This window comes from Carassius auratus, chromosome 11, assembly GCF_003368295.1.
Source record: "Carassius auratus strain Wakin chromosome 11, ASM336829v1, whole genome shotgun sequence".
Taxonomy (NCBI): domain Eukaryota; kingdom Metazoa; phylum Chordata; class Actinopteri; order Cypriniformes; family Cyprinidae; genus Carassius; species Carassius auratus.
In genome coordinates, this window is record NC_039253.1 from 17,773,710 (window position 1) to 17,800,739 (window position 27,030).

At 36.3% G+C, this 27,030-nt stretch overlaps 1 protein-coding gene across 1 annotated transcript; it reads left to right on the forward strand.

The window, feature by feature from the left end:
• Positions 1 to 10,642: 10,642 nt before the first annotated feature.
• LOC113111280 (ankyrin repeat domain-containing protein 13C-like) lies at positions 10,643 to 26,740 on the forward strand. The gene is made up of 13 exons (XM_026275893.1): positions 10,643 to 11,112; positions 13,252 to 13,293; positions 16,846 to 16,950; positions 20,322 to 20,407; positions 21,253 to 21,298; positions 21,458 to 21,524; positions 21,716 to 21,860; positions 21,948 to 22,079; positions 22,198 to 22,359; positions 23,158 to 23,237; positions 23,461 to 23,559; positions 23,634 to 23,734; positions 25,439 to 26,740. Exons 1-13 carry the CDS (start codon positions 10,830 to 10,832, stop codon positions 25,567 to 25,569), a joined length of 1,479 nt encoding a protein of 492 aa, XP_026131678.1. The 5' UTR covers positions 10,643 to 10,829; the 3' UTR covers positions 25,570 to 26,740.
• The last annotated feature ends 290 nt before the right edge of the window (positions 26,741 to 27,030 follow it).

Sequence of the window (27,030 nt, forward strand, 5' to 3'; positions counted from 1 at the left end):
ACACACACACACACACACACACACACACACACACACACACACACACACATTTTACCTGTATATATTTTAAAATATTTACATGCATATATATATATATATATATATATATATATATTTATAAATAGTATATAAACATAAAATTTTTCTTAAATATATACATACATGTGTGTGTATTTATACATGCATAATAAATATACACGGTACACACACATGAACAAAAACTTATTTTGAATGTGATTAACCGTTTGACAGCATTAATATAAATATCTAAACATTCTCGAATCAGGATGAATTTACTGTACAAGTAAAATGACTTAATACAACAACAACAACCCCATACTGTGTAAGTTTTTGCTAAAAACATGCAAAAATATTTACCAATGATGTAAATGTTTATGCACATTTTGGGATATCACATAAAAATATATCTCTTAATAGTTAATTCTATTCCTCGTCACTTTGGCAGATATCTTTGCTTGTGTGAAGAGAATGAATGATATTCTGCAGTGTCTGGCTCACTCCACTCTCGGATGGTTCTGTCGTCTTTGCTGATCTCCATCCGAACACAGCCTTGACCTTCTTCACCAGGTCCTGACCGCCGTCTCTGATCCTGTGTGCGCTCTCAGATGTGTGTGTGTGTGTGTGTGTGTGTGTGTGTGTGTGTCTGCAGATCTGTATACGCTCAAGACAGCACCACGTCTCCGCTCTCCTTCACCTAGAGCCAGAACAGATCAGCGCTGAACACACACTGAAGGACTAAACACACACACACACACACACACACACACACACACACCGAACGCTTCGTCACCTTGCACTGGATGTGAATCCTGTTCCCTTCCTTCCACATCTCCGTCTGCAGAGACTGTCCCGGATACACCGGCTTCACGAAACGCACCTGAAGCACAGATCAGGGTTATTAACAGAAATTCATTAAATTAGATGATGTGCAATCAATTTGGACTGAGAATACACATCACTATCACACATCACTACACCCAAAGCAGTTATTGTAAATGAAATTATCACAGATAATAGTTTTGATGTACTCTGCTTGACTGAAACCTGGCTAAAACCAAATGATTATTTTGGTCTAAATGAGTCTACTCCACCAAACTACTGTTATAAGCATGAGCCCCGTCAGACTGGTCAACAATATATAGTGATATTCTCAATGTTACCCAGAAAACAGGATACAGGTTTAACTCTTTTGAAATACTTCTGCTAAATGTTACTCTGTCAGACATGCAAAAGAAATCTGATGTATCTCTTGCTCTTGCTAACTGAAAAACTAACTTAGAAGTTTTTAGAATTGCATGGAAAAACAGTATGTCCAGCTATAGACAAGCTCTAAAAACTGCTAGGGCAGAGCATATCCACAAACTCATTGAAAATAACCAAAACAATCCAAGGTTTTTATTTAGCACAGTGGCTAAGTTAACAAATTACCAGGCGCCACCTGATTCAAATATTCCACCAACGTTAAATAGTAATGACTTTATGAATTTCTACACTGATGAAATAGATAACATTAGAAATACAATAGCGAATGTAGATTCTACAGCGTCTAACACTTCAGTTTCATCCATCGCACCCAAAGATAAACTGCAGTGCTTTACAAATGTAGGACAGGAAGAGCTAAATAAACTTATCACTGTATCTAAACCAACAACATGTTTATTAGATCCTGTACCCACTAAATTACTGAAAGAGCTGTTACCTGTACCATTCAAACCATTCAAGCTGGCGGGTAATAAAGCCTCTTATTAAGAAACCAAAACTAGATCCTAGGGTACTGGCAAATTATAGGCCTATTTTAAATCTTCCATTTAAGTCTAAAATTTTAGAAAAAGTTGTGTCTGCTCAATTGAGCACCTTCCTGCATAAAAATAGAAGAATTTCAGTCAGGTTTCAGGCCCCATCATAGCACAGAAACTGCACTTGTTAAAATTACAAATGACCTGCTCCTTGCGTCAGACCAAGGCTGCATCTCATTTCTAGTTTTACTTGATCTTAGTGCTGAGTTCGACACCATAGATCATGACATACTCATAGATCGATTACAAAACTATACAGGTATTCAAGGGCAGGCTCTAAGATGGTTTAGATCCTACCTGTCCGATCGCTACCATTTTGTTTACTTAAATGGGGAGTCATCTCATTTATCATCAGTAAAATATGGAGTGCCACAAGGATCCGTTCTAGGTCCCCTTCTATTTTCAATATACATGTTGCCCCTTGGTAATATTATTAGAAAATATGGAATTAGCTTACACTGTTATGCTGATGATACTCAGCTATATATCTCAACGAGACCAGATGAAACCTCTAAATTATCTAAGCTAACAGAGTGTGTTAAAAATGTTAAAGATTGGATGACAAATAATTTTCTCCAATTAAATTTGGATAAGACAAAGATATTAATTATTGGACCAAAAAACACAACACAGAATCTTGTAGATTACAATCTTTAACTAGACGGATGTACTGTTACTTCCTCTACAGTCAGAAATCTGGGTGTCATATTAGACAGCAACTTGTCTTTTGAAAATCATATTTCTCATGTTACAAAAACTGAATTCTTCCATCTTAGAAACATTGCCAAGCTACGAAACATGTTATCTGTTTCTGATGCAGAAAAGCTAGTTCATGCATTCATGACCTCTAGGCTGGACTATTGTAATGCACTTCTAGGTGGCTGTCCTGCTTCGTCAATAAACAAGCTACAGGTCGTCCAAAATGCAGCAGCTAGAGTCCTTACCAGCTCAAGAAAATATGATCATATTACCCCAATTTTACAGTCTCTGCACTGGCTACCTATTAAGTTCCGTATCAGTTACAAATTATCATTACTGACCTATAAGACCCTAAATGGTTTAGCTCCTGCGTACCTAACTAGCCTTCTACCACGCTACAACCCATCACGCACCCTAAGGTCACAAAACGCTGGACTTTTGGTCGTTCCTAGGATAGCAAAGTCCACTAGAGGTAGAGCTTTTTCACGTTTGGCTCCCAAACTCTGGAATAGCCTTCCTGATAATGTTCGGGGTTCAGACACACTCTCTCTGTTTAAATCTAGATTAAAAACACATCTCTTTCGCCAAGCATTTGAATAATGCATCTTAAATTGTGAGTATAGTTGCATCTGATCAAATGTGCATTCTTATTCTTTAGCTTGGGTTAAACTAATTAATTTTACTTTGTTGGATCAGCAGCTATGCTAATGATGTCTCTATGTGTTTCTCTGTTTCTGCTGGGATCTTCATCCCGTGGTAACTAGGATTTACACAAGCTCCAGTCTGGATCCAGAACACCTGAGAAGAGATGATGCTGACCCTCAGAGGACCCCAGATGATGCTGACCCTGAATCAACAACAGAACTAACAAATATTGCTACAAGTGTGACTGCATCATATATTAATTATTAATAATATTAATAATGTTCATCATCTGGCTGACTACGACTTGTATTAATTTTCCTACAAATCCTGTCATACGTGCACAAACTGACAGTCACCACTTATAAGATATTACTAAATATTGTAGAAACACAATTTTCTGTAAAGTTGCTTTGTAATGATTTGTATTGTAAAAAGCGCTATACAAATAAACTTGAATTGAATTGATGTCACTAGCAGGTGTTTTTTCCAGCTCCTTTATTTTTCCCATGCCTCAGAAAGAACACTTAATTAACATAAAGCAAACAACAATACAAATATTATTTTGTGTTAAACATAACACTTTAATAAAAACAACTCATTAATTTGGAAAGTTACTATCACATTTATGCAATAATATACCAGTTACTTAGAACATCAATTCAAAGTTAAATAATCTACAAACCATTATAAAATAATTTGAATTCTGCTTGTACAACAGATGTTTGTTCAACTGCTCGTATTTCCTACATTGTTGTGGATTTTATTGATAACTTTAAATGTCTTAAGCCAGAAAGAGAGCAGTATAAAAGGGTGATGGCAAAAGTATAAAAACACCGCTTGACTAGCCTGCTCGACTGTTAGCATAACTGCTACCATGTGCTACATTAAATGTATAACGTTACATCTAACAATACAAATAAAACATACTATATTTGATTAATGTCTATAGTTGCCCATAAGCTTTTAATATAAGTTATTGTTTTAGTTAACACATTACACTCACCTGGGACTGGACGGCTGTTGTAATCGTGCTCCTGCACATCTCCACATTTACTGCTCTGCAACACAAACTTTTCCACGCAAACCTGGAAGACACAGCCCACGGTGCGAGATCGACCGTACTCCGGTTAAACACGGACCTCTTCCTCCGTGAAGGTCTTAGCACACACTAAAGTATCTTTCCTCACAGTAATTGTCGCCTCCTCCTGTCGTCGCCCAATTTCAATGCTTTTTTTATTTTCGTCGGTGGGAAAACTATGAAATGATAAATAAGTTTTATTTTATTTTATTTGAATTAGAACACAAAGGCACACTATACACAACACATCTGAATACTTTTGGTCTCCGCCATTTTTCGGCAAGCGAATGAACGCTATAGCGCTTTCACTGGAAAATAACTTGAGATCTTGGAGCGAGTTCGCATTTGATTCAGATCGGGACTCCGAAGCGCGTTTCGCGAATCATATGATCGGGGCTTCGGAGCGAGTCGGCAAAACATTTGATTCAGATCGGGACTCCGAAGCGCGTGTCGCGAATCATTTGATCGGGGCTTCGGAGCGAGTCGGCAAAACATTTGATTCAGATCGGGACTCCGAAGCGCGTTTCGCGAATCATATGATCGGGGCTTCGGAGCGAGTCGGCAAAACATTTGATTCAGATCGGGACTCCGAAGCGCGTGTCGCGAATCATTTGATCGGGGCTTCGGAGCGAGTCGGCAAAACATTTGATTCAGATCGGGACTCCGAAGCGCGTTTCGCAAATCATTTGATCGGGGCTTCGGAGCGAGTGCGCAAAACATTTGATTCAGATCGGGACTCCGAAGCGCGTTTCGCGAATCATATGATCGGGGCTTGGGAGCGAGTCGGCAAAACATTTGATTCAGATCGGGACTCCGAAGCGCGTGTCGCGAATCATATGATCGGGGCTTCGGAGCGAGTCGGCAAAACATTTGATTCAGATCGGGACTCCGAAGCGCGTGTCGCGAATCATTTGATCGGGGCTTCGGAGCGAGTGCGCAAAACATTTGATTCAGATCGGGACTCCGAAGCGCGTTTCGCGAATCATATGATCGGGGCTTGGGAGCGAGTCGGCAAAACATTTGATTCAGATCGAGACTCCGAAGCGCGTTTCGCGAATCTTTTGATCGGGGCTTCGGAGCAAGTCGGCAAAACATTTGATTCATGTACTTGTCTAGATCAACTTTTAATAAAGAAAAAAAGAGACAGATTTTTTTTAATAGTCTGTTAGTAATCCCACAGTCCATAGCATCGGTAACAATATAATTTAGTAAGGGAAAATTCAAACAATATAGGATGAGTTTCAATTTTTATTTTATTTATGTAGCAATGGTCATATTAACCTCTGTGCAGTGTTCAGGGTATTTCAGGACCCCAAATTAAATTCTAATTCTAATACTGCATCATACAAGTGTTTATTTGAGTTGAATATTTCGATATTCATGTAAGGAAACGAAACCATAATTTGATAAGTTTACATTTATTCATTTAGCAGACGCTTTTATCCAAAGCGACTTACAAATGAGGATAAAAAACAACACAACAAAATCAACAAAAAGTTTATAAGCGAGAATAAACAAGATGCATGCAAAATGAAGGCAGATATTGTCTGATATGTTAAGAAATAATATTTTAACAAATGCAAAAAATCTTTGCCAAAATATTTGACTCAAAAAGTCCAGATGATTCAAGCTGTTCGTGTTAAAGAGATTATTAACCGTAAATGAAAACATTTAAAACTCTGATTCCTCGATTTAAAAAAATAAATAAAAATGTAGCAAAACATTAGATTCAGATGATATGTAGAACTATCTGTGATTATCAGTGTCAGACTGTGTGTGTTGTTTTGTCCGGGGCTCGTGGGACAGGCGTACTACTCTGACTGTGACGTCATCATCCTGGGGAGGGACTTTGAGAGGATTCAGATCATCCCAGGAGCCAAACACGGGAACATCCAGGTGGACACACACACACACACACACACACACACACACACAGACACATTTTACCTGTATATATTTTAAAATATTTACATGCATATATATATATATATATTATTTATAAATAGTATATAAACATAAAATTTTTCTTAAATATATACATACATGTGTGTGTATTTATATATGTATAATAAATATACACGGTACACGCACATGAACAAAAACTTATTTTGAATGTGATTAACCGTTTGACAGCATTAATATAAATATCTAAACATTCTCGAATCAGGATGAATTTACTGTACAAGTAAAATGACTTAAAACAACAACAACAACCCCATACTGTGTAAGTTTTTGCTAAAAACATGCAAAAATATTTACCAATGATGTAAATGTTTATGCACATTTTGGGATATCACATAAAAATATATCTCTTAATAGTTAATTCTATTCCTCGTCACTTTGGCAGATATCTTTGCTTGTGTGAAGAGAATGAATGATATTCTGCAGTGTCTGGCTCACTCCACTCTCGGATGGTTCTGTCGTCTTTGCTGATCTCCATCCGAACACAGCCTTGACCTTCTTCACCAGGTCCTGACCGCCGTCTCTGATCCTGCGTGCGCTCTCAGATGTGTGTGTGTGTGTGTGTGTGTGTCTGCAGATCTGTATACGCTCCAGACAGCACCACGTCTCCGCTCTCCTTCACCTAGAGCCAGAACAGATCAGCGCTGAACACACACACACACACACACACACACACCGAACGCTTCGTCACCTTGCACTGGATGTGAATCCTGTTCCCTTCCTTCCACATCTCCGTCTGCAGAGACTGTCCCGGATACACCGGCTTCACGAAACGCACCTGAAGCACAGATCAGGGTTATTAACAGAAATTCATTAAATTAGATGATGTGCAATCAATTTGGACTGAGAATACACATCACTATTATTGTGATAAATGAGAAAAGAATTGAATAGACAATACAGAATTAATCTTTACAAATACATTTTTATATTAACCTTTGCATAAATAATAAAGATTATAAATAATATTGAAATGATACTTTAAATATGAAACTTCGCCAGTAGGTGGCAGCGAGTGAGTCATTAAATCACTCAGACATGATTCCGTAATGAAGGAGTCACTGAATCACTGACTCACTTGATTCAAAGCTGTAGAATCATTCAGTAATGAATCACCGCTGTGTGTTTCTCGGCTGTGAAACAGTGCTGCTGGTGTGAAATTGCTAAACTAAACCATATCATATAAATATAAGTGGCTCATTTATTGTTTTGAGGCTCATTCTAACAGACTTCATCATGCAGTAAACATGTTTAATTCCCAGTCGTTAAAGTCTTACCTCGATGGCCTTGAACCTGGACACGTGGTTAGTGGCTACTGCTTCAGAACGAACACAGGCCGTGCAGGATGCGAGACTCGAACCCTGAGCATCAGGTCAAGATACAGCTTCAAAAACAAGTCTGTAATTCTGTGTCTCCAGACTGATCTGTTATTGGTCGGTCACACGGATAGTCCCGCCCACAAACTCACCCCATTGGTTGACTCTGCATATTAATCTGTAACATTGTAACATCCTCAAAAGGACACACTTCCTGTTAAAGTGTGTATACCTCCCATCGCAGCGAAGCTGGGGTCGATGTGCAGCGGGTTCCAGTCCAGAGCCGCCTGAATATAGGCTACATATAATATAATATAATATAATATAATATAATATAATATAATATAATATAATATAATATAATATAATATAATATAATATATGATTCACATGAACAATCAGGATTCACTGATGTTCAGAAAGTTCAGAAGAACAGCATTTATTTGAAATAGAAATCTATTGTAACATTAGAAATGTGTCCCTAAAGCACAAACCAGTCATAAGGGACAAGATTTTTGAAATTGAGATTCATGCCTCATCTGAAATCTGAATAAATCATCTCTCCAGTGATGTCTGGTTTGTTAGGAGAACAATATTTGAAAATCTGGAATCTGACTATATATATATATATATATATATGTATGTATGTATGTTTCTCGAAATTGATTCTGAATAGTTCAGTGTGTGTGTGTGTATATGTGTGTATATATATATTTAGTCCACATCTGCTCTCAAGAAATAATAATATTCATGCCTAAATTTAAGATCTGTGTATTTGTATTTTTGCATATAACAGGGTCAATGAAATATATAAAATTATACATTTTAATTTTATGTTAAAAATCATTAGGATATTAAGTAAAGATCATGTTCCATGAAGATATTTAGTAAACTTCCTACCGTAAATATATCAAAACATAATGTTTGATTAGTAATATGCATTGCTAAGAACTTCATCTGAACAACTTTAAAGATGATTTTCTCAATATTTAAATGTTTTTGCTCCCTCAGATTCCAGATTTTCTAATAGTTGTGTGCTGGAGGATCACACATTTTTCTGAAATATATATATATATATATATGCATTTGTTTGTATTTATATATACATAATAAATAACACATCTAGCATGTAAACAAAAAACTTTTATTTTGGAAGCTTCACTCGAGGCCATTTACAGCTAACACACAAAACTGACTAAACTATCCATAACAGACCTGCATTTGATTACTGATGTTTTCCATTTGATAGATTGCAGGCTTAACATTTTTTCTAAGAAGCATCTTTAATCCTCAGATTAAACTAAAAACCCAAATAATGGCATGATCTTTCTCTCTTAAATCTGCCAGCTGATGTTCATCTTTTGTCGTGTCAAGTTTAATAGGTCAAAAGTTGACTCACTCATGAGAAATAATATTCATAAGCAGCAATAATGTTTCTGTTGTGAAGATTCATCTTCACAGTGAAGAGACTGTACTTCTCTAGCATCATTTCTACAATCTGCTCATTCAAACACATTTCCAAAAAAATTATAAACATAAAAAGTGCTTCTTTACTCCCATTAACAGTTCTTCTCTGTTGATCACCCATCATCCCACAGCAGAATTAAATTCAATAATACACCAGTGTTTTCAGTCTCTAAACGCTTGAATCATCCCTCATTTAAAGACATTAAAGGAATAGTTCACCATTAGAACTCATTCACTCATCCTCACATGTGGATGAAGATGAAGATGTTTCCTTGGCTCCAACAGAAGAAAGAAGCTCATACAGGTTTAAAACAACACCAGGAGGAGTGGATTCTCATCATTATCAGCTGAAGGATCCTCAGACATCCGTACAGCACTGAATCAATGAAAGATGAGGTCTGTGAGCGTGTTTGATGTTTCTGAGTGTGTGAAGTGAAAACAGACAGAATGGTTGAGTAACACAACACAACGAACACACACACACACACACACGATTCACAATAGCTTTTCAATAATAGAGACACAAGCTGAAAAATGTGGGCCATGAAATGTCTTTATCAAACATCATATTTAACTAAAAACATTAAAAAAACAACAACATTTGAATTACTAGAAAAAAGAAAGCCCAAAATAAATCTTCAATATATTAATTGTATTTTTTCAGTATATTAATATTATTAATAATAATTTACTAATAAATGAAAAATCCCATCTTTATAAAGGCAAAAAAAGACAAAATTAATCTTCAATATTTTGAATTTATTTTGCAACATTTATATTAATAATAAATAATATAATAATTAATAAATATCTTGTCTAAATAAAGGCCAAAAATGCTGAAAATAAATCTTCAATATACTGATTTTATTTCTCAATATAATAATAATAATAAGAAGAATGATCATAATAATTTACTAATAAATAAACATTCCTGTCTAATTAAAGGCAAAAATTGCTAAATAAATCTTTAATATGTTTAATTTATTTAGAAGTATTTATTCTAATAAACATTCCTGTCTAATTAAATGTAAAATGCAAGAAATAAGTCTTTAATATATTAATTTTATTTCTCAATATAATATAATGATAATAATAAAATATGAATTCACATGAATTTATTTTTTTAAATATTTTATTTTGGATTTTTCTACCTTTACAATGAACTTTCATGAATACAGATGAAACATTGGCAGAATCAGGACAAAACAAGACATAAAAACCCAGCAAAACAAATAATAAACTAGAAATTAAAGCAAAACAAACAAATTAACTAATGAATGAATGAATTACCAAAGAATTTAGTTTGTTACAGATGTAATAAAATCATCATATTTCTTATTAGCTGCTGATTAAGTAAAGTGTTTTACCTTCTTCAATGACAGTTTATATATATATATATATATATATATATATATATATATATATATATATATATATATATATATATATATATATATATATATAATGCTTTATTGACAACACTTCAATGACAGAGTTATGTGACATCTCTGATGTGTTTGGCTTAAATTACTCACTCTCGCGAGACTAGCCAATCTCTTCAGTCTCCCCGCGCGCCATTCTCGCGAGAGTCGACATGAGGGCGAGTCTCCTCATTCTCGCGAGACTCCGCGCTGTGTTCACTACGCCCTTCAGTGAATCTCGCGAGACTGCGAGCGGAAGATGGCAGATGGCTCTTCCTCGTAGGGCGTGTGTGTGTGTGTGTCGTTTGTTTACCGTTCGATGCGTCGCTCCGGTGTGTGTTTCATTCCCGTCCGTCTCTGTTGAGTCACCGGACAGTGTTCATGTTGTGCGGGCTGCTGCTGTCCACCGTTCATCTGTGTAAATATGACCGGAGAGAAGATCCGCTCGGTGCGCAAAGAGCGCAAGGCGGGTTTGGATCTGCTGGAACCGGACGAGGAGCCGGCGGCCACCGGGATCAAAGCCCACCGGAGCAGCAAGATCCTCAGCGGCGGAAACCACAAGATCCTCCGTTCCAGCTCGCAGCAGAAACAGAACCACGGCGACACTGACGGCGCGTACCCCGTGCATGAGTGCGTGTTCCGCGGGGACGTGCGGAGGCTGTCGTCGCTCATCCGGACACAGAACATCGCGCAGAAAGACGTGCACGGTGAGAGCGATCTGACATCATTCAGAGCTGATCTAGAACCAGAGTGACTCAAAACATGCTGATCGAGAATCACAACAATCCAGAACAATTATCATCTAGAACCGTTATTATTTAGATTATACAGAAACATGCTCGTCTAGAAACACAGTGATCTACAACTGTTATTTTGATAATTTATAGCTGATCTGGAACCGTAATGATTCGAAACATGCTGATCGAGAATCACAACAATCCAGAACAATGATCTAGAACTGTTATAATTCAGATTATAAAGGCTGATTGAGAATCAAAATAATCCACAGCTGTGGTGATCTAGAAGTATGTTATTTTTCAGAGTTATAATATCTGGATTCATGCTTAATACCTTAATGACTGAAAAACACTATGATCTAGAACCTTTATTGTTCACATTATACATGGTGATTGTGAATCATAAAAATCCACGACTGTAGTGATCTAGAAATTGGTTATTTTTCAGAATCATAATTATATCAAGAATCATGCTGATCTAGAGCAGTAATGACCTAAAAACATGTTGATTGAGAATCATAATAATCCACTACAATGGTGATCTAGAAGTATGTTATTTTTCAGAGTCATGATATCCAGATTCATGCTTATTTAATACCATAATGACTGAAAAACATGTTAATCTAGAATTGTTATTATTCAGATTATACAAGGTGATTGGGAGAATCATAATAATCCAAAACCGTGGTGATCTAGAATTAGGATATTTTTAAGAATCATATTATCTGGAATCATGCTGATTTTAGTACCATAATGTCTCAAAAATATGGTGACCGAGAACCATAATAATCCAGAAACATGTTTAGCTAGAGCCTTAATGACTCAAAAACATGGTGACTGTGAATCATATTAGTCCAGAGCATGATGATCTAGAAATATTATTCAGAGCTGCAATTATTATAATTTAGAACCATGATGATATAAAACATTGTAATTGAGAACCATGATAATATAGAATCATGCTGATCTACAACCTTAATAACTCAAAAATAGCGTGATTGAGAGTTATAGTAATCCAGAGTATTCTGATCTAGAACCTAAATGTTTAAATGTGATAAAGAACCATAACAATCCAGAGTCACGCTGTTATTATTCAGATTCATATTAATCCAGAGTAATGCGGATCTAGAGCCTTAATGACTCCACAACGTAGTGATCAAGAATAATTTTCCAGAATCATGGTGATCTAGAACTGTTGTTATTGCTCAGAGCCATGTTTGTTATGTTTGGAGCCATAATGACTCATTGAACAACAATCATAATAATCCACAGCCACAGTGATCTAGAACTATTATTGTTCTGAGTGTGAGTTATTCCAACTATACAGACGTGCTTATCTAGAACCATAATGAATAAAAAATATGGAGACAGAGAATCTTAATAATCCAGAATCACGATGATCTAGAATTGTTATTATTCAGATTCATAATAATTCAAATCATGCTGATCTAAAACATGGTAATTAAGAATAGTGCTCCAGAGATGTGGTGATCTAGAACTGTTGTTGTTATCCAGAACCATAATTATTATAAGCCATAATGCCTCAAAAATATTGCGATAGAGAGTCATAACAATTCACAGCCAAAGTGATCTAGACCTTTTTTATTATTCAGAGTATAATAATACAGAAACATGTTTATCTAGAAAAAAAAATCTAGAACTGAACTGAACCTTAACTCAGATTCATAATTCAGATTACGAACCACAGTAATCCAGAATCTCGATGTTCTAGAGCCTCAAACCATAATAATTATGACATTAATAGAAAACTAGTTTGCTTGGATCTTGTTATTCTGCATTTTTAGCCTGTGACGTACAACAGCAAAGCTAGCATTCGCTTCAGGGTTTATCTGATGATAGATTATGAATCAGTCATGATTGATGTGGTTCTCCTGAGTCAGTTCATGTGTTCGTTTGGTTCTCTAACCTGTGCTACCTGTTTTCATTCTCAGATCATATCAAACTGCTTCTGTGCACATGCGTAACAGATCACTGTAACTGTGACGAACCAAACTGAAATTAAAATGCTGTACAGACGCATGTTTTTCTGAATGATTGCTCAGTTTGGGTTAGTCCCGGCTGTAAATGACTCAGAATCATGTCTTACAGGAAACACCCCCCTTCACCTGGCTGTTATGATGGGTCATAAAGGTGAGTTACACCTGAACGCTTCCCAGCATGACACAACACATCAGGGGCATAAAACATCATTTATCACTCTTGAAAAACAAAAACTAGTATATAATGCATGGAAAAATTGTAAGTTTTTAATGGACATTTTTCATTATTTTTCACGAGCATTATTAATGCAGAAACCTCATGTTCATTACTGTAACACATCCAGGTGTAATTTTTTGACCACTACATTTTTTTATTGTCATTACCGTGATTCAGTTATTCTTTAACATAGTACAATAAAACATATGCTATAATGATACAATGAGTATATATATATAAATCAGCATAAGTTACACACACACACACACACACACACACACACGCTCTCTCTCCATCACACAAATATACACACTCATATACACGCAGTCTCACACACACGCTCTCTCTCTCTCTCTCACACACACACACACACACACACACACGCTCTCTCTCCATTACACACATACGCACACATTCACACACACATGCTCTCTCTTTCTCACACACACACACACACACACACACGCACACATACACTCACACACACATTCTCTCTCACACACACGCTCTCTCTCTCTCTCTCTCTCTCTCTCTCTCACACACACACACACACACACACACACACACGCACACATACACTCACACACGCATTCTCTCTCACACACACGCTCTCTCACACACACGCTCTCTCTCTCTCACACACACATACACATACATCATTATTGTAACACAGTTGTAATAATAGTTTGGTAGATAAATGTTTATATATAATAATACAAAAATGGTTTATTTTTCCTCATGTAAAATGTAATTTAGTTATATCTGTGCTAAGACCAGAGTGTGTTTGATAGTTTAATGAGATCGACCCCGAACTGTTCAGTGTAGCGTAGTTGTTGATCGCTGTTGAACATGTGTTTTATTAGTGCTGTCACGAGTTATACAGTTATGAAATATCTCACTGAATTTGACTGTATTTAATGTTCTTCATGTAGTTCTGATGTTCTCTTTAGTGATGTGGAATGCATTTGTCTGTGAACGCAGGCCGTGGTGAAATATTCATGCACTGCTCCCCTGTCAGCGCACCACTACACTCCAAATTCATTAATACACTACACGCTTATTAATAATTTAAGCAGGATTTCTCTAGCTGATTTAGTGAAGACCGTTGCTGTTCTCACACACACACACACAAATAAATATCTGCCAGTGAGGAATTCTGTTTAAAATGGATTAAATGGTAATGGAAATCTATTTCAAATTGTATTTTCAAACTTTGATGTGTTGCTAGAAGAAGACATTTATATTTAGAGAACATATTGACATAATCGATATGGTAGTCGTGATTTTATTCAGTTTAATGTGTGTATAGAGCAGTACAACAAACCCGTGGCGATCTGTTCATTGACTGAGTCTGAAATGAAAGCCTGAGTGTTTCTAGCGGAGAGAAGGACATTGTTAAGCACTAACAGAGCGGCGCAGAAGGACACAAACACTTGGCAGCGACTCAAACCTGCCGCTGTCGCTGTGTTTCTCTGCTGAAGCGGAGACTGAACACATCGCAGTGAACTGAAGCTGATCACAGTGACGTGATTATAGTGTGTGTGAATATGTGCAGTGTGTAGAGCACAACCAAAGCACTGCGAATGGAGGAAATATAACAAAATATAACTTATTATCACACAATTCTGACATTTTTCCCCTCGCAATTGCAAGTGATAACCCTACACTTTTGAGTTTTTATCTCGCAATGCTCATTTTGTCTTTAGAAAATTTTCACCATGGAATAGAATGGAAAAGGTAGTTGCACATTTTTATCTCAAAATTCTCACTCTTTTTGTGCGGTGGCAACATTGTCACAATTTAGACTTTCCGTTTTGCAATTCTGACTTTTTTTGGAATTCTCACTATTTCTCGCAATTCTAACTTTTAGTGGAATTCTGTCTTTTTCTCACAACTCTGCCTTTTTTGGAATTCTGGCTATTTCTTGGATATCTTGCTTTTTCTTGCAATTCTGCCTTTTTTGGAATTCTTTCTATTTCTCGCAATCCTGACTTTTTTTAATTCTGGCTTTTTCTCGCAGTTCTGACTGTTTCTGGCATTTCTGACTTTTTTTGGAATTATGTCTTTTTCTTGGAATTATGTCTTTTTCTCGCAACTCTGCCTTTTTTAATTCTGGCGTTTTCTCACAGTTCTGACTTTTTTTGGAATTCTGACTTTACGTCTCGCATTTATTTTGGTTTCAGGAACAGAAAAAAATACGAAAGGTAATTGTGACTTTTTATCTCATAATTCTTTACTTTGTTCCTCAGAACTGCAAGTTATAAACCCACAATTTTATTTTGATTTTACATTTTACAATTTTTTGGTTTCGCCATGGGAAAAAAAAAACCTTTAAAAAGATAGTTACAACTTTTTATCTCACAATTCTATCTTTTTGCATTTGCGATGAAATATCTAACAATTGAGATTTTTCTTGCAATTCCGGCTTTTTTCCCCTCCAAAATCTGATTTAAAAAGAAAAAAATTTAAAAATGGTAGTTGCGACATTTTATCTCACAATTTTGACTTGAATTGAGATAAAAAAACTTAATTGTTTCATAAAAAGCAATAACCTTTTGACTTTTTTTATTCCTTAGCTGAAATAAGATTCCAATAGCATACTGTATCCCACAATGCAGTGCATTAGGCTTGTCCTTCCATTTCCAGTTTGACAGATGAACCAGAAGTGATATTTACATTAACAATTATGCGTTTACATTGATGCATAAATGTAAATGCATTTGGCAAGCGCTTTTATCTAAAGCTACTTACAGTGACTTGAAACTATACAAGGTATAAAATATTATAATCTATCACTTTATTATATTATGTTATTATTTACACATTACAGTACTATTTTATTTTAATGTATTTATATATTTATTTTGTATATATTTTTTGTTTTTAAATATTTGTTATTTTATATCTGTTTATTTTAATGTCAAGAGTTGAGACTTTTTTTTAATACAAATTTGGATTAAATGCAAAATAATGCCATAAACATGCACTATATAGTGTACTACAGTTTAAAGTGTTTTACTGTGTCAGCACAAGTCAGCACTATATAGTGTGTAGTGTGCTAGTATTTGATCTTTACTGCCTCTAGACGTCCACCAGTGTTTGACCTGTGAAGAGCTCGGAGGCGTCTCTTTCTTCTGAACGCTGAAATTAAAGATGTTCCTTTGTGGCCGCAGCAGAAGAGGGATGTTAAATTAAGCTGCTGTACCTCCTTTTATGTTTAAATCGGGATCTCAGCGTCATTTCAGTGGCATGCTTCCCTTTCTGGAGCTCGTGCAGCGCTGGGTGAAAGGGTTCTGCTGTGTCTTAAAACATATGCAGTGCATAATAAAAAAAGCTAAATAAGGGTCATTTATTGAAAAGAAAGATTCATAGAAACAATATATATATATATATAGATAGATATACAGATATATATATAGTTGTAGTTAGTGTTTGGTGTATCAGTGTGATTTCAGTGTCTCTGATCTGCTCTTCTGTCCTCCTCAGAGTGTGCCCATCTGCTGCTGGCCCATAATGCACCAGTGAAGGTGAAGAACGCTCAGGGATGGAGTCCACTCGCCGAGGCCATCAGCTACGGAGAGCGACAGATGAGTACGACATTCATTTACTCTTGAATTAGATTTCATTTTTATATTTTGTGTTTCCATTTTGTTGTGTTTGTCATTTTATTATTCATATTTATTCAATAATTTTCATTGTTTTGTCATTTTTACTAATTGTAAATGTTTTTTTTGTTAAGTTTCAGTTTGTTTAGTTTTAGTCATTTTAGTGCCTAAATGAAAATGAAAAATACTGCCTTAGCAACTAGCTGAAAAAACAAAACAAAATAATATATGGTTTTTGTTTTAATTAAGTTTTATTTACATTTTACACACATTACATTGTGTGTGTGTCTGTGTTTGTGAGAGAGAGAGAGTGTGTGTGCGCGTGTGTGTGTGTCTGTGTGTTTGTGAGAGAGAGTGTGTATGTGTGTGCACGTGTGCGCGCGTGTGTGCGTGCGTGCGTGCGTGTGTGTGTGTGTGAGTGTGAGAGAGTGTGTGTGTCTGAGTGTGTGTGTGTGTGTGTGCACGTGTGCGCGCGTGCGTGCGTGTGTGTGTGTGTGTGTGTGTGAGTGTGAGAAAGTGTGTGTGTCTGAGTGTGTGTGTGTGTGTGTGTGTGTGCGCGCATGTGTGTGTGTGTGTGTGTGTGCGTGTGTGTGTGTGTGTGCGTGTGTGTGCGCGTGCGTGTGTGTGTGTGTGTGTGCGTGCGTGTGTGTGTGTGCATGTGTGCGCATGTGTGTGTGTGTGCGCGCATGTGTGTGTGTGTGTAAGAGAGAGTGTGTGTGTGTGCGTGTGTGTGTGTGTGTGTGTGTGCGCATGTGTGTGTGTGTGTGTGTGTAAGAGAGAGTGTGTGTGTGTGCGTGTGTGTGTGTGTGTGTGTGTGCGCATGTGTGTGTGTGTGCGTGTGTGTGTGTAAGAGAGAGTGTGTGTGTGTGCGTGTGTGTGTGTGTGTGTATGTGTGCGTGTGTGTGTGTGTGTGTGCGTGTGTGTGTGTGTGTGTGTGTGCGTGTGTGTGTGTGTGTGTGTGTGTGTGTGTGTAATCCGGTCGTGTGAGCTCTGCTCTGATCTCCTCTGTTAAGGACAGCATGAGTCCAGATGAACGGTGTGTGTGTTGTTGTGGTGAGTTAAAGCGGCTCGTGTCTGTCAGATTAAATCTCTCTCTGGATAACGTTACTCCGTCTGCGCTAATTCACTGAAAACCCTGGAGCATTAATGTGTGTTCACAGCTCCTAACGAAGCTCAGTCAGTGTTAATGAAGAGCTGGTTGAGTTCCTGCTCACTCTGTACACAGGAATCATTTGCATTGGACTGTGCATCTGCTAGAGATGCAAAACATCAGCCTGAGTGTGTGTTCAGATGGACAAACTTCATCCACAGCTCACAGAAACACTCTACAGCTGTCAGATCTGTCCCATTCAATCACAGATTACTCTTCTGTTTAATGATTTAATACACATTCATTTTAAACAGAGGTGATCAAATAAATACAATTTAATTAATCTTGTTGTGCTGCATAACGAAGGGTTACTGTTTAAATTAAATGGGTGAAATTCTGTGTGATATTCCCTAAAAAGAATATTTTAAACTGTATTATTATTACTTTAAGAAGCACATTCTGCTGTACAACAGTAATATATTTCAGTCATAATTTTTTCCAAACTTTTATTTTGGCGAGTCGTAGTGAGTTTCTGTGCGTCTGATGATTGTTTTCTCACATGCAACGGTGAAATCCCATTCCTGACTGGATTCTGTGCTTCTGTCTGCGTTTTTTCACATCACACTCTCAAAGGTACCTAATAATGAGAAGAATACTCCATTAGAATCACATTTGGATGTTGATTTATAAGCATGACGATGTTCACATCTTCACATTCTCATTCACGTCTGACTCTCTGATCTTCATCATTGTGTTTCAGAAGCTGATTTACTCTTATTGACATGTATTGTTGCTTGTTCTCAGACGTAAGGGTTATTTGAGAAGGTGTCAGTTTTGGTGGCTTGAGTTATTAATTTCTCAGTGAAAATGATGTATCAGTGATGGTGGGAGGAGGTGATGATGCTGAAGATAACACCACAGGAGATGCAGCACATGGATAACTCCATTTTTGATCTCTCCATCACTCCATAGATTTGATATAATTTCAGTAGTTTTTATATTTTAATACTTTTGATACTATTTCCACATTTTGAAACTATTTAATTATTTTCATAATATTTCATTACTTTGTTTTATACTAATGCAGTACTTTGATAATTTTTCAGTACTTTTGGTACTATTTTTATACTTTTGATAATATATCAGTATTTTGAAAAAATTCCAGTCTTTTTTTATAAAATTTCAGTATTTTAATAAAATTTCTAAACTTTTGATTCTATATTAGCATTTTGATAATATTGCAGTATTTTTATATTATTTCAGTACTTCTAATGCTGTTTCAGTGATTTCATAATATTTCAGTACTTTTGATACTATTTTAGCACTTCTTGTAATATATCAGTATTTTGATCATATTTCAGTACTTTTAATACTGTTTCAGTATTTTTATACTATTTCAATCATTTGTATCCTATTTCAGTACTTTTGACACCATTTTAGTACATTTGCTGATATTTCTATACTATTTAGATTCATTGGATACTATTTCTTCACTTTTGGTACTATTTCAGTATTTTGATGCTACTTTAATAATTTTTATCCTATTTCAGTACTTTTGATACCATTTCAGTACTTAAAATATCAATTTGGCACTTATGATAATATTTCAGTACTGTTAGTACTATTTTAGCACTCTTGTTAATACATCAGTATTTTGATAATGTTTCAGTACTTTTAATACTATTTCGGTATTTTGATTCTATTTTAATATATTTTTTAGTACTTTTGTAATATATCAGTATTTTGATAATATGTCAGTACTTTTAATACTATTTCAAAAAAATTTTTGTAATTTTGTAATATATGAGTATTCTGATAATATTTCAGTATTTCAATAATTTTTATCCTATTTCAGAACTTTTAATACTATTTCAGTAATTTTTTTAGTTTTGTAATATCAGTATTTTGATAATATTTCAGTACTTTTAATAATATTTCAGTATTTTGATACTATTTCAATAATTTTTATCCTATTTCAGAACTTTTGTTACTACAGTATTTCACTACTTCTGATGCTATTTTAATACTTTTGATACAATTTAGATATTTTTGAAACAATTTCATTTAATTTTACTATTTCACTACTTTTGATACTAATTAATTTCTTTTGTTAATATTCAGTACTTTTAAAGTACTTGTGGATTATTGTGATGTTTTTATCAGCTGTTTAGATTCTGACGGCACCCATTCATATAAAGCTGTTTTGAAACCATATTTTCAGGTGACAGATGAAATGGGAAGTTAATGGTTGATGTTTTGTGTTTCAGTCACAGCTCTGCTGAGGAAGCTGAAGCAGCAGTCACGAGAGAGTGTAGAGGACAAGAGACCTCGTTTGCTCAAAGCACTGAAAGAGGTAGCGCAGCACACACACACACACACTCCATGTATTAATTAGCATCGGCGCTGAGAGACTGAGGCATCTGGGAATGATCTTCAGACAGGAAGTGACCTACAGGAAAGAAGACACTCAATGTCACCTCACTGCAGACACTTCAGATTCACACGAGCGCTCCATAGCAGACAATGACTTTGAGTGCATATTTTAGTTATTAACTTACTGATGGGATGTCTTGCCTTTAATTATATCAGGCAATGGCTTTTTTTCAGAAATTTGTCTTTAAGATGTTACAATTTTAGGTTTTCCTTAAAACATAAAGCTGAAAGTGCTTTCGTAATTCCTCTTTTTTTATATATATATACAGTTTTCTTAATTTATTGGAGTTTTGTTTTAATTTGTACTAATAGTATTTGCTGGTACTATGGCAGTTAATAAAAATATAATTAATAAAATTCATTTAAAATTAGCTGAAATATCAAGCTATTTATATTTATTTGTTTATTGTTCTAACCAATATATTGTTAAATTATTGTGTATAATTTTCTTTTCTTTTTATTGTTACATCATTATTTTAATTTCGACTGATAGCTTTTGCGACTAATATGGCAATAAATGAATAAGCAAAAACGCATAAAAAACAGGATTATTTCTGTCAAATATTATACCGAAAGTAATTGTTCAATTATTGTTTGAGTAATTTTCTTAATTTTTTCTTTATTTTGATTTCTATTAATAGCATAAGTTGATATGACAATAAATAGATACAAAAAAATCAACACACACACACACACACACACGACGCTCATGTGAATCAGCTGGGCCTGGTGTATTACTCTGTCTCTGTCTCTTGTGTTCTGTAGCTGGGGGATTTCTATCTGGAGCTGCACTGGGACTTCCAGAGCTGGGGTGAGTGACTTCTGATCGTTAGTCTTGTGTTTTAGTCGTTAGAGTCGCTGTTAGTGGATGACCTCAAGTGTGTGTGTGACGGGGCAAACACAGACAGTTTACAGCATGTGGCATGTTGACTGCTGAGGTGTGTTTGAGTGTTGATTTCCTCTTCCTCAGTGCCTTTACTCTCACGGATTTTACCCTCGGACGCCTGCAAGATCTACAAACAGGGCATCAACATCCGGTGCGTCTGATCATATCCTGCTGAGATTCGTTCCTCTGCTCTGAATCAAACACCACATCAATAACCCACACCCACTCAGATCACAGAGCTAATATTATATATTAAATATTCATTTGTCATTTACTGGTAACTAAATAAAAAGTACTATTAAAAGTACTATTTCATTAAAAAAATGATGTGTGTGTGTGTAGTCTGGACACGACACTGATCGACTTCAGTGATATGAAGTGTCAGCGAGGAGACCTGAGCTTCATCTTCTGTGGAGACGCCGCTCCCTCCGAGTCCTTCGTGGTTCTGGACAACGAGCAGAAGGTTTATCAGCGGATCCATCACGAGGCACGTGCTCCGCCTGCTCGCTCGTCACGCGTGTTCTGCGCCGGACGGTGTGTGTGTGACACGTGTGTGTGTGTGTGTGTGTTTCAGGAGTCAGAGATGGAGACGGAGGAGGAGGTGGACATCCTGATGAGCAGCGACATCTACTCCGCCACGCTCTCCACCAAATCCATCACCTTCTCTCGCGCTCAGACCGGCTGGCTCTTCCGAGAGGACAAAACCGTACGCATGACACTGCTGGACACACTCACATTTCTAAACCAGCTCAAAAACACACTCATGTGATTAGAGCCAGGTGGCATGTTCGGTGTGGTTTCTGAGCGGTTTGACGTTCCCGCAGGAGCGAGTGGGGAATTTCCTGGCGGATTTCTACATGGTGAACGGCCTGGTTCTGGAGTCCAGGAAGAGACGCGAGCACCTGAGCGAGGAGGACATCCTGAGGAACAAGGCCATCATGGAGAGCTTCAGCAAAGGAGGGAGCATCATCGAGCAGAGCTTCGAGGTCAGTTCAGTCACGTGAAGCTGCGCAATGTGATGAGGAAAATTCAATAATCTGTGCACTTTCACGTCTTCATAAAAGCCTGATTTCACATGCAAATCAGTTAAATCATGCAATGCGACTTTTGCTAAACGTGACTTGCTTGATTTATTAAAGTTGATTAGATTTATTCATGTTTTAAAGAGATCTTGCGGTGTTCACGGACCTATAAAATCATTCTTTAGCTCCAGGTGCGCACCTAAATGATCAAAACGCACACAGATATGTCAAAATGCATATATTATTATCATAAACTCTCATTGGTTGTGATACATGTGTAACAGTAAATTGTATCGGTGCAGCTCTTAAAGTGACAGCGCCTGATATCCCTGCTGTCGTTACTTACTCTAGTATTGAGAACTGTGAAAAAACTGAAATACATACATTTATGTCTTTAAATAAAACACTTACATTAAGTTGTTGTCATATGGTCAACTCAGAATCATGCTAAGCAATCGCAATAACAATATTGACGAGTAAGATTCAATCACGAGTGAGATTTTTGCGATAATCGAGCAGCCCTAGTTTCATATATTATGTAAACAGAAACTTATTGTGCATGCGATTAATCGCGACTAATCGTTTGACAGCACTAGTTGATTCAGCGTGACTAGTAGTGCTAATAGTTCAGCTAAAAACGTCTTGATGACGATTGCGTTTAGTTTAATGCGGTTTACAGGCGCTGAGGTTGATTGTGCAGCGCCCTCTGCTGGGGATGAGGTGTTGCTCACTGATGTGTTTTCTGTGTCTGTGCTCTCTCAGCCGGTGAGGCGTCAGTCGCTGACCGCTCCGTCTCCGAACACTATCTCCTGGGAGGAGTACATCACCGCCGAGACGGGAAAGTACGTCAGACTCCATCATAAGTCCTGTTCGGACGGTAATTGTTTCTCGGGGACGTAGGTAGGAGCAATACTGTTCGACTCGTGGAAGCAGTAAGAGAAGAAACACATTCGTAGTATGTCTTTATTAATAGCAGCAGCTATTACAGACGTCCCTGTGAGAAAGAGTTAGCGTCTGAAACAGGAGTCAAATCACGGTGAGAGGCTCATGTTTGGTCTCTTCTAGGGCTCCTCATCTGGGCCGAGAGCTCGTGTGTAAAGAGAGCAAGAAGAACTTCAAAGCGACCGTAGCCATGAGTCAGGACTTCCCTCTGGGCATTGAGTCGTAAGTGTGCCTCCTTCAGCAGACTCCTGGAGACGTCCATGTGCTGTTTCTAACTGATCACCACTTGTTTACAGGCTGTTAAATGTTTTGGAGATCGTCGCACCCTTCAAGCACTTTAATAAACTCCGAGAATTTGTTCAGATGAAGCTTCCGCCTGGATTTCCTGTCAAACTAGGTAAACAGATACACATCTCTTGCATCTTTATTTGACCTTCTAACTCTAGCGCTGTCTATTCTAACTCTGGTTTACTTCTAACACATGCTTTCTATATTCTTTTTCTATTCGTGGCACTTATTTGTATGTGTGTGTGAGTGTATATATATATATAAGTGTGTGTGGGTGTGTGTGTGTGTAAACTAGGGCTGGGTATCTATTCAGATTTTCCACATCGATTCAATTTTGATTCATAAGCTCCCAAATTGATTCGATATACTCGATTCTTGATTCTTTTCCATGAATATAGATTAAATACATATACTATATTTATAAATAAAGAACTGTGAACATAAGTGGGTAATTAATAAAAAGAAAATAAGAGCAAATCAGAGGGTGACATCTAGTGGAGAAGACTAGTAATTAGACTAACGTTAATCTTACGTTCAGTGTTTGCGGGAATAAATATGAAAAAAAAAAAAAAATTATTATTATTTGTGGCCTTTGAGAATCAATTTGTTTTTATCCAGCCCTAGTGTAAACTAATAAACTGTTAAATAAACGAATAAAATGTACAAAAACTAAAACTGTAAAATAAACTGTAAACAATACATTGTAAACTAATAAACTGTAAAAAAAAAAAAAATATATATATATATATATATATATATATATATATATATATACACACAAACTAATAGACTGTAAAATATACTGTGAACAATACATTGTAAACTCATAAACTGTAAAATAAACTAATAAAATGTACAATAAACTAAAACTGTAAAATAAACTGTAAACAATACATTGTAAACTAATAAACTGTAAAAAAAAAATATATATATATATATATATACACACACAAACTAATAGACTGAAAAATATACTGTGAACAATACATTGTAAACTCATAAACTGTAAAAAAAAAAAATATATATATATATATATATACAAACTAATAGACTGTAAAATAAACTGTAAACATTACATTGTAAACTAATACACTGCAAAAAAAACTAGAAACTAAAATATACTGTAAATGATATATTGTAAACTAATAAACTGCTAAATAAACTGTTAACTAATAAACTGTAAAAAAAGCTAACTAATAAACTGTAAAATAAACTGTAAACAATACATTGTAAACTAATAAACTGTAAAAAAGAAAAAAAATATATATATACAAACTAATAGACTGTAAAATAAACTGTAAACAATACATTGTAAACTAATACACTGCAAAAAAAACTAGAAACTAAAATATACTGTAAATGATATATTGTAAACTAATAAACTGCTAAATAAACTGTTAACTAATAAACTGTAAAAAAAAAAAAAGAAGCAAACTAATATAAAAATATAAAATATACTGTAAACAATACATTGTAATCTAATAGACTGTAAAATATACTATAAACAATACAATGTTGTAATTAATATAATTTAAAAACAAAAAAGCTTAATGTAAATCTCCAGTATCTGCCGCTTGATCATTACGATGCAAAAATAACTAGAATTTCAGTTTTATTATAGTTAATGCTTGTCTTGTTCTTTAGTACTTTATAAAATTTGGCCAAAAAGACTAATGTGGATTCATTTGGAGGATGGATGAATTAGAATCTTCTTTTTGCCTCATAATTCCAATAATTCCATAGTAATGTGAACGCCGCATCATCTGCTGTATGTTCTGATGATGATGATGATGATGATGTGCTTCGCTTCCAGACATCCCCGTTTTCCCCACCATCACTGCCACCGTGACCTTTCAGGAGTTCCGTTACGACGAGTTCGACAACTCCATTTTTACGATTCCCAACGACTACAAGGAGGATCCCAGCCGCTTCCCAGACCTCTGAGCCGCTTCACCCCGTCTCCATCTCCTCCCATTCCCTTCCGGACAAACCTCCAGACCAATGCAGATGGACACGTGTAGGAAATACTTGACGTCATATGAACACAAAGGGATCGTGCCGAAGCGAGTGTGAATCTGAAGCGGAGCGCAGCTGCACTACATGAAGCTCCGGACTGAGCTCCTCACCTGTAATCGGACACACGTCTCAGTGTTGGGAGCTCAGGACGGAGCGGTACGTTAGAAACACGGGAGCGTCGCTTCACATCACCTCCGCAGCTGGCAGGAAACACGGCATTAGAAATGATCACACAAGCCGAGTTTTCATATATATCTTTGTACAACTCTTGTATACTTCATTTAAAGGAAGCGTGTATATTTAGGAAAGAAGCGGAAGGCGTCTGTATATGATTTGAATTGTATGAAACCCGTCACAGAATACAATGTCTATGTAATTTCTACAAACTTTGTGTAAATACCACTTCCTCCTTCAGTTTGTTTGCTTGTAGCATTATGGGAAATAGGCTTGTTCACTCTGCCGTTCACTTTATGTTTGTTCGGATCATTTGCTTTTTTCACATCCTAGTGGAGGTAAATGTAGCAGAAACGGACGGGACTTTCACTTTACTTTCACTTTGATAGATGGATGTAAATACATTCAAGGTTAAATATGTTTTCCTATGTAGTATAATCGACTGATGTATAACTGATGTATGTATAACTGACGAGTATGTTTATTGAGATAGTAGTGTAAAATGTTTTGGAGATACGGCAGCGAGTGTTTTATGTGAGTTTGCTGTGTGCCGAGGGAAAAGGAGCTTGCGTCATGTTTGCACCAGCAATATCCCATTGGACAGTTTCCTCTTTTATTTCTCTTGTGTTTTATTTCTCCTTCTCTGAATAGAAACATGCTTTGACGCTTCCATCACCCACTACTGGTTAGTGTGGAAACTCATGTGTTCTGCCGTTTTCCTTTTTTATTTTTGTTTTGTTACCAGCTTCCTTTTTTTCCCCTGTGTTCAATCTCATTGTTTTTAGAGCTGCTTTATGCCTTCAGTAATTCTTCAGAGTTTCTCCCAAATGCATTGAACTCTCGGATGTACAGCAGAAACCTTGTATGAACCTGCTGCACTTTTACACAACAAATTGTAATTAATAAAATGTCCATGTATCAGTCTGCTTTTGAGGATTTGTTTTGGTCAGACTGTCTTAAGTCTGTAAAGTTGTAAAGGATGCAAACTCCTGAGGGCGCTTGAAGCTTTCTCAATGCTCTGACAGTCAGTTCTAGAAACCCAATATCAGCAAAACTTGAGAACTATTCTTATTTCGCGGCTTTCTGGAATACTTGATTCTGATTGGTCAGTCGCGGGTCTCAGCGGGAACGACATGTTTAAATATTCACGTCGTCCATAGCAACGCTGTAAGTCAAACGGCTCACACAACCGTCGCCTCAGAGGACTGAGCATCT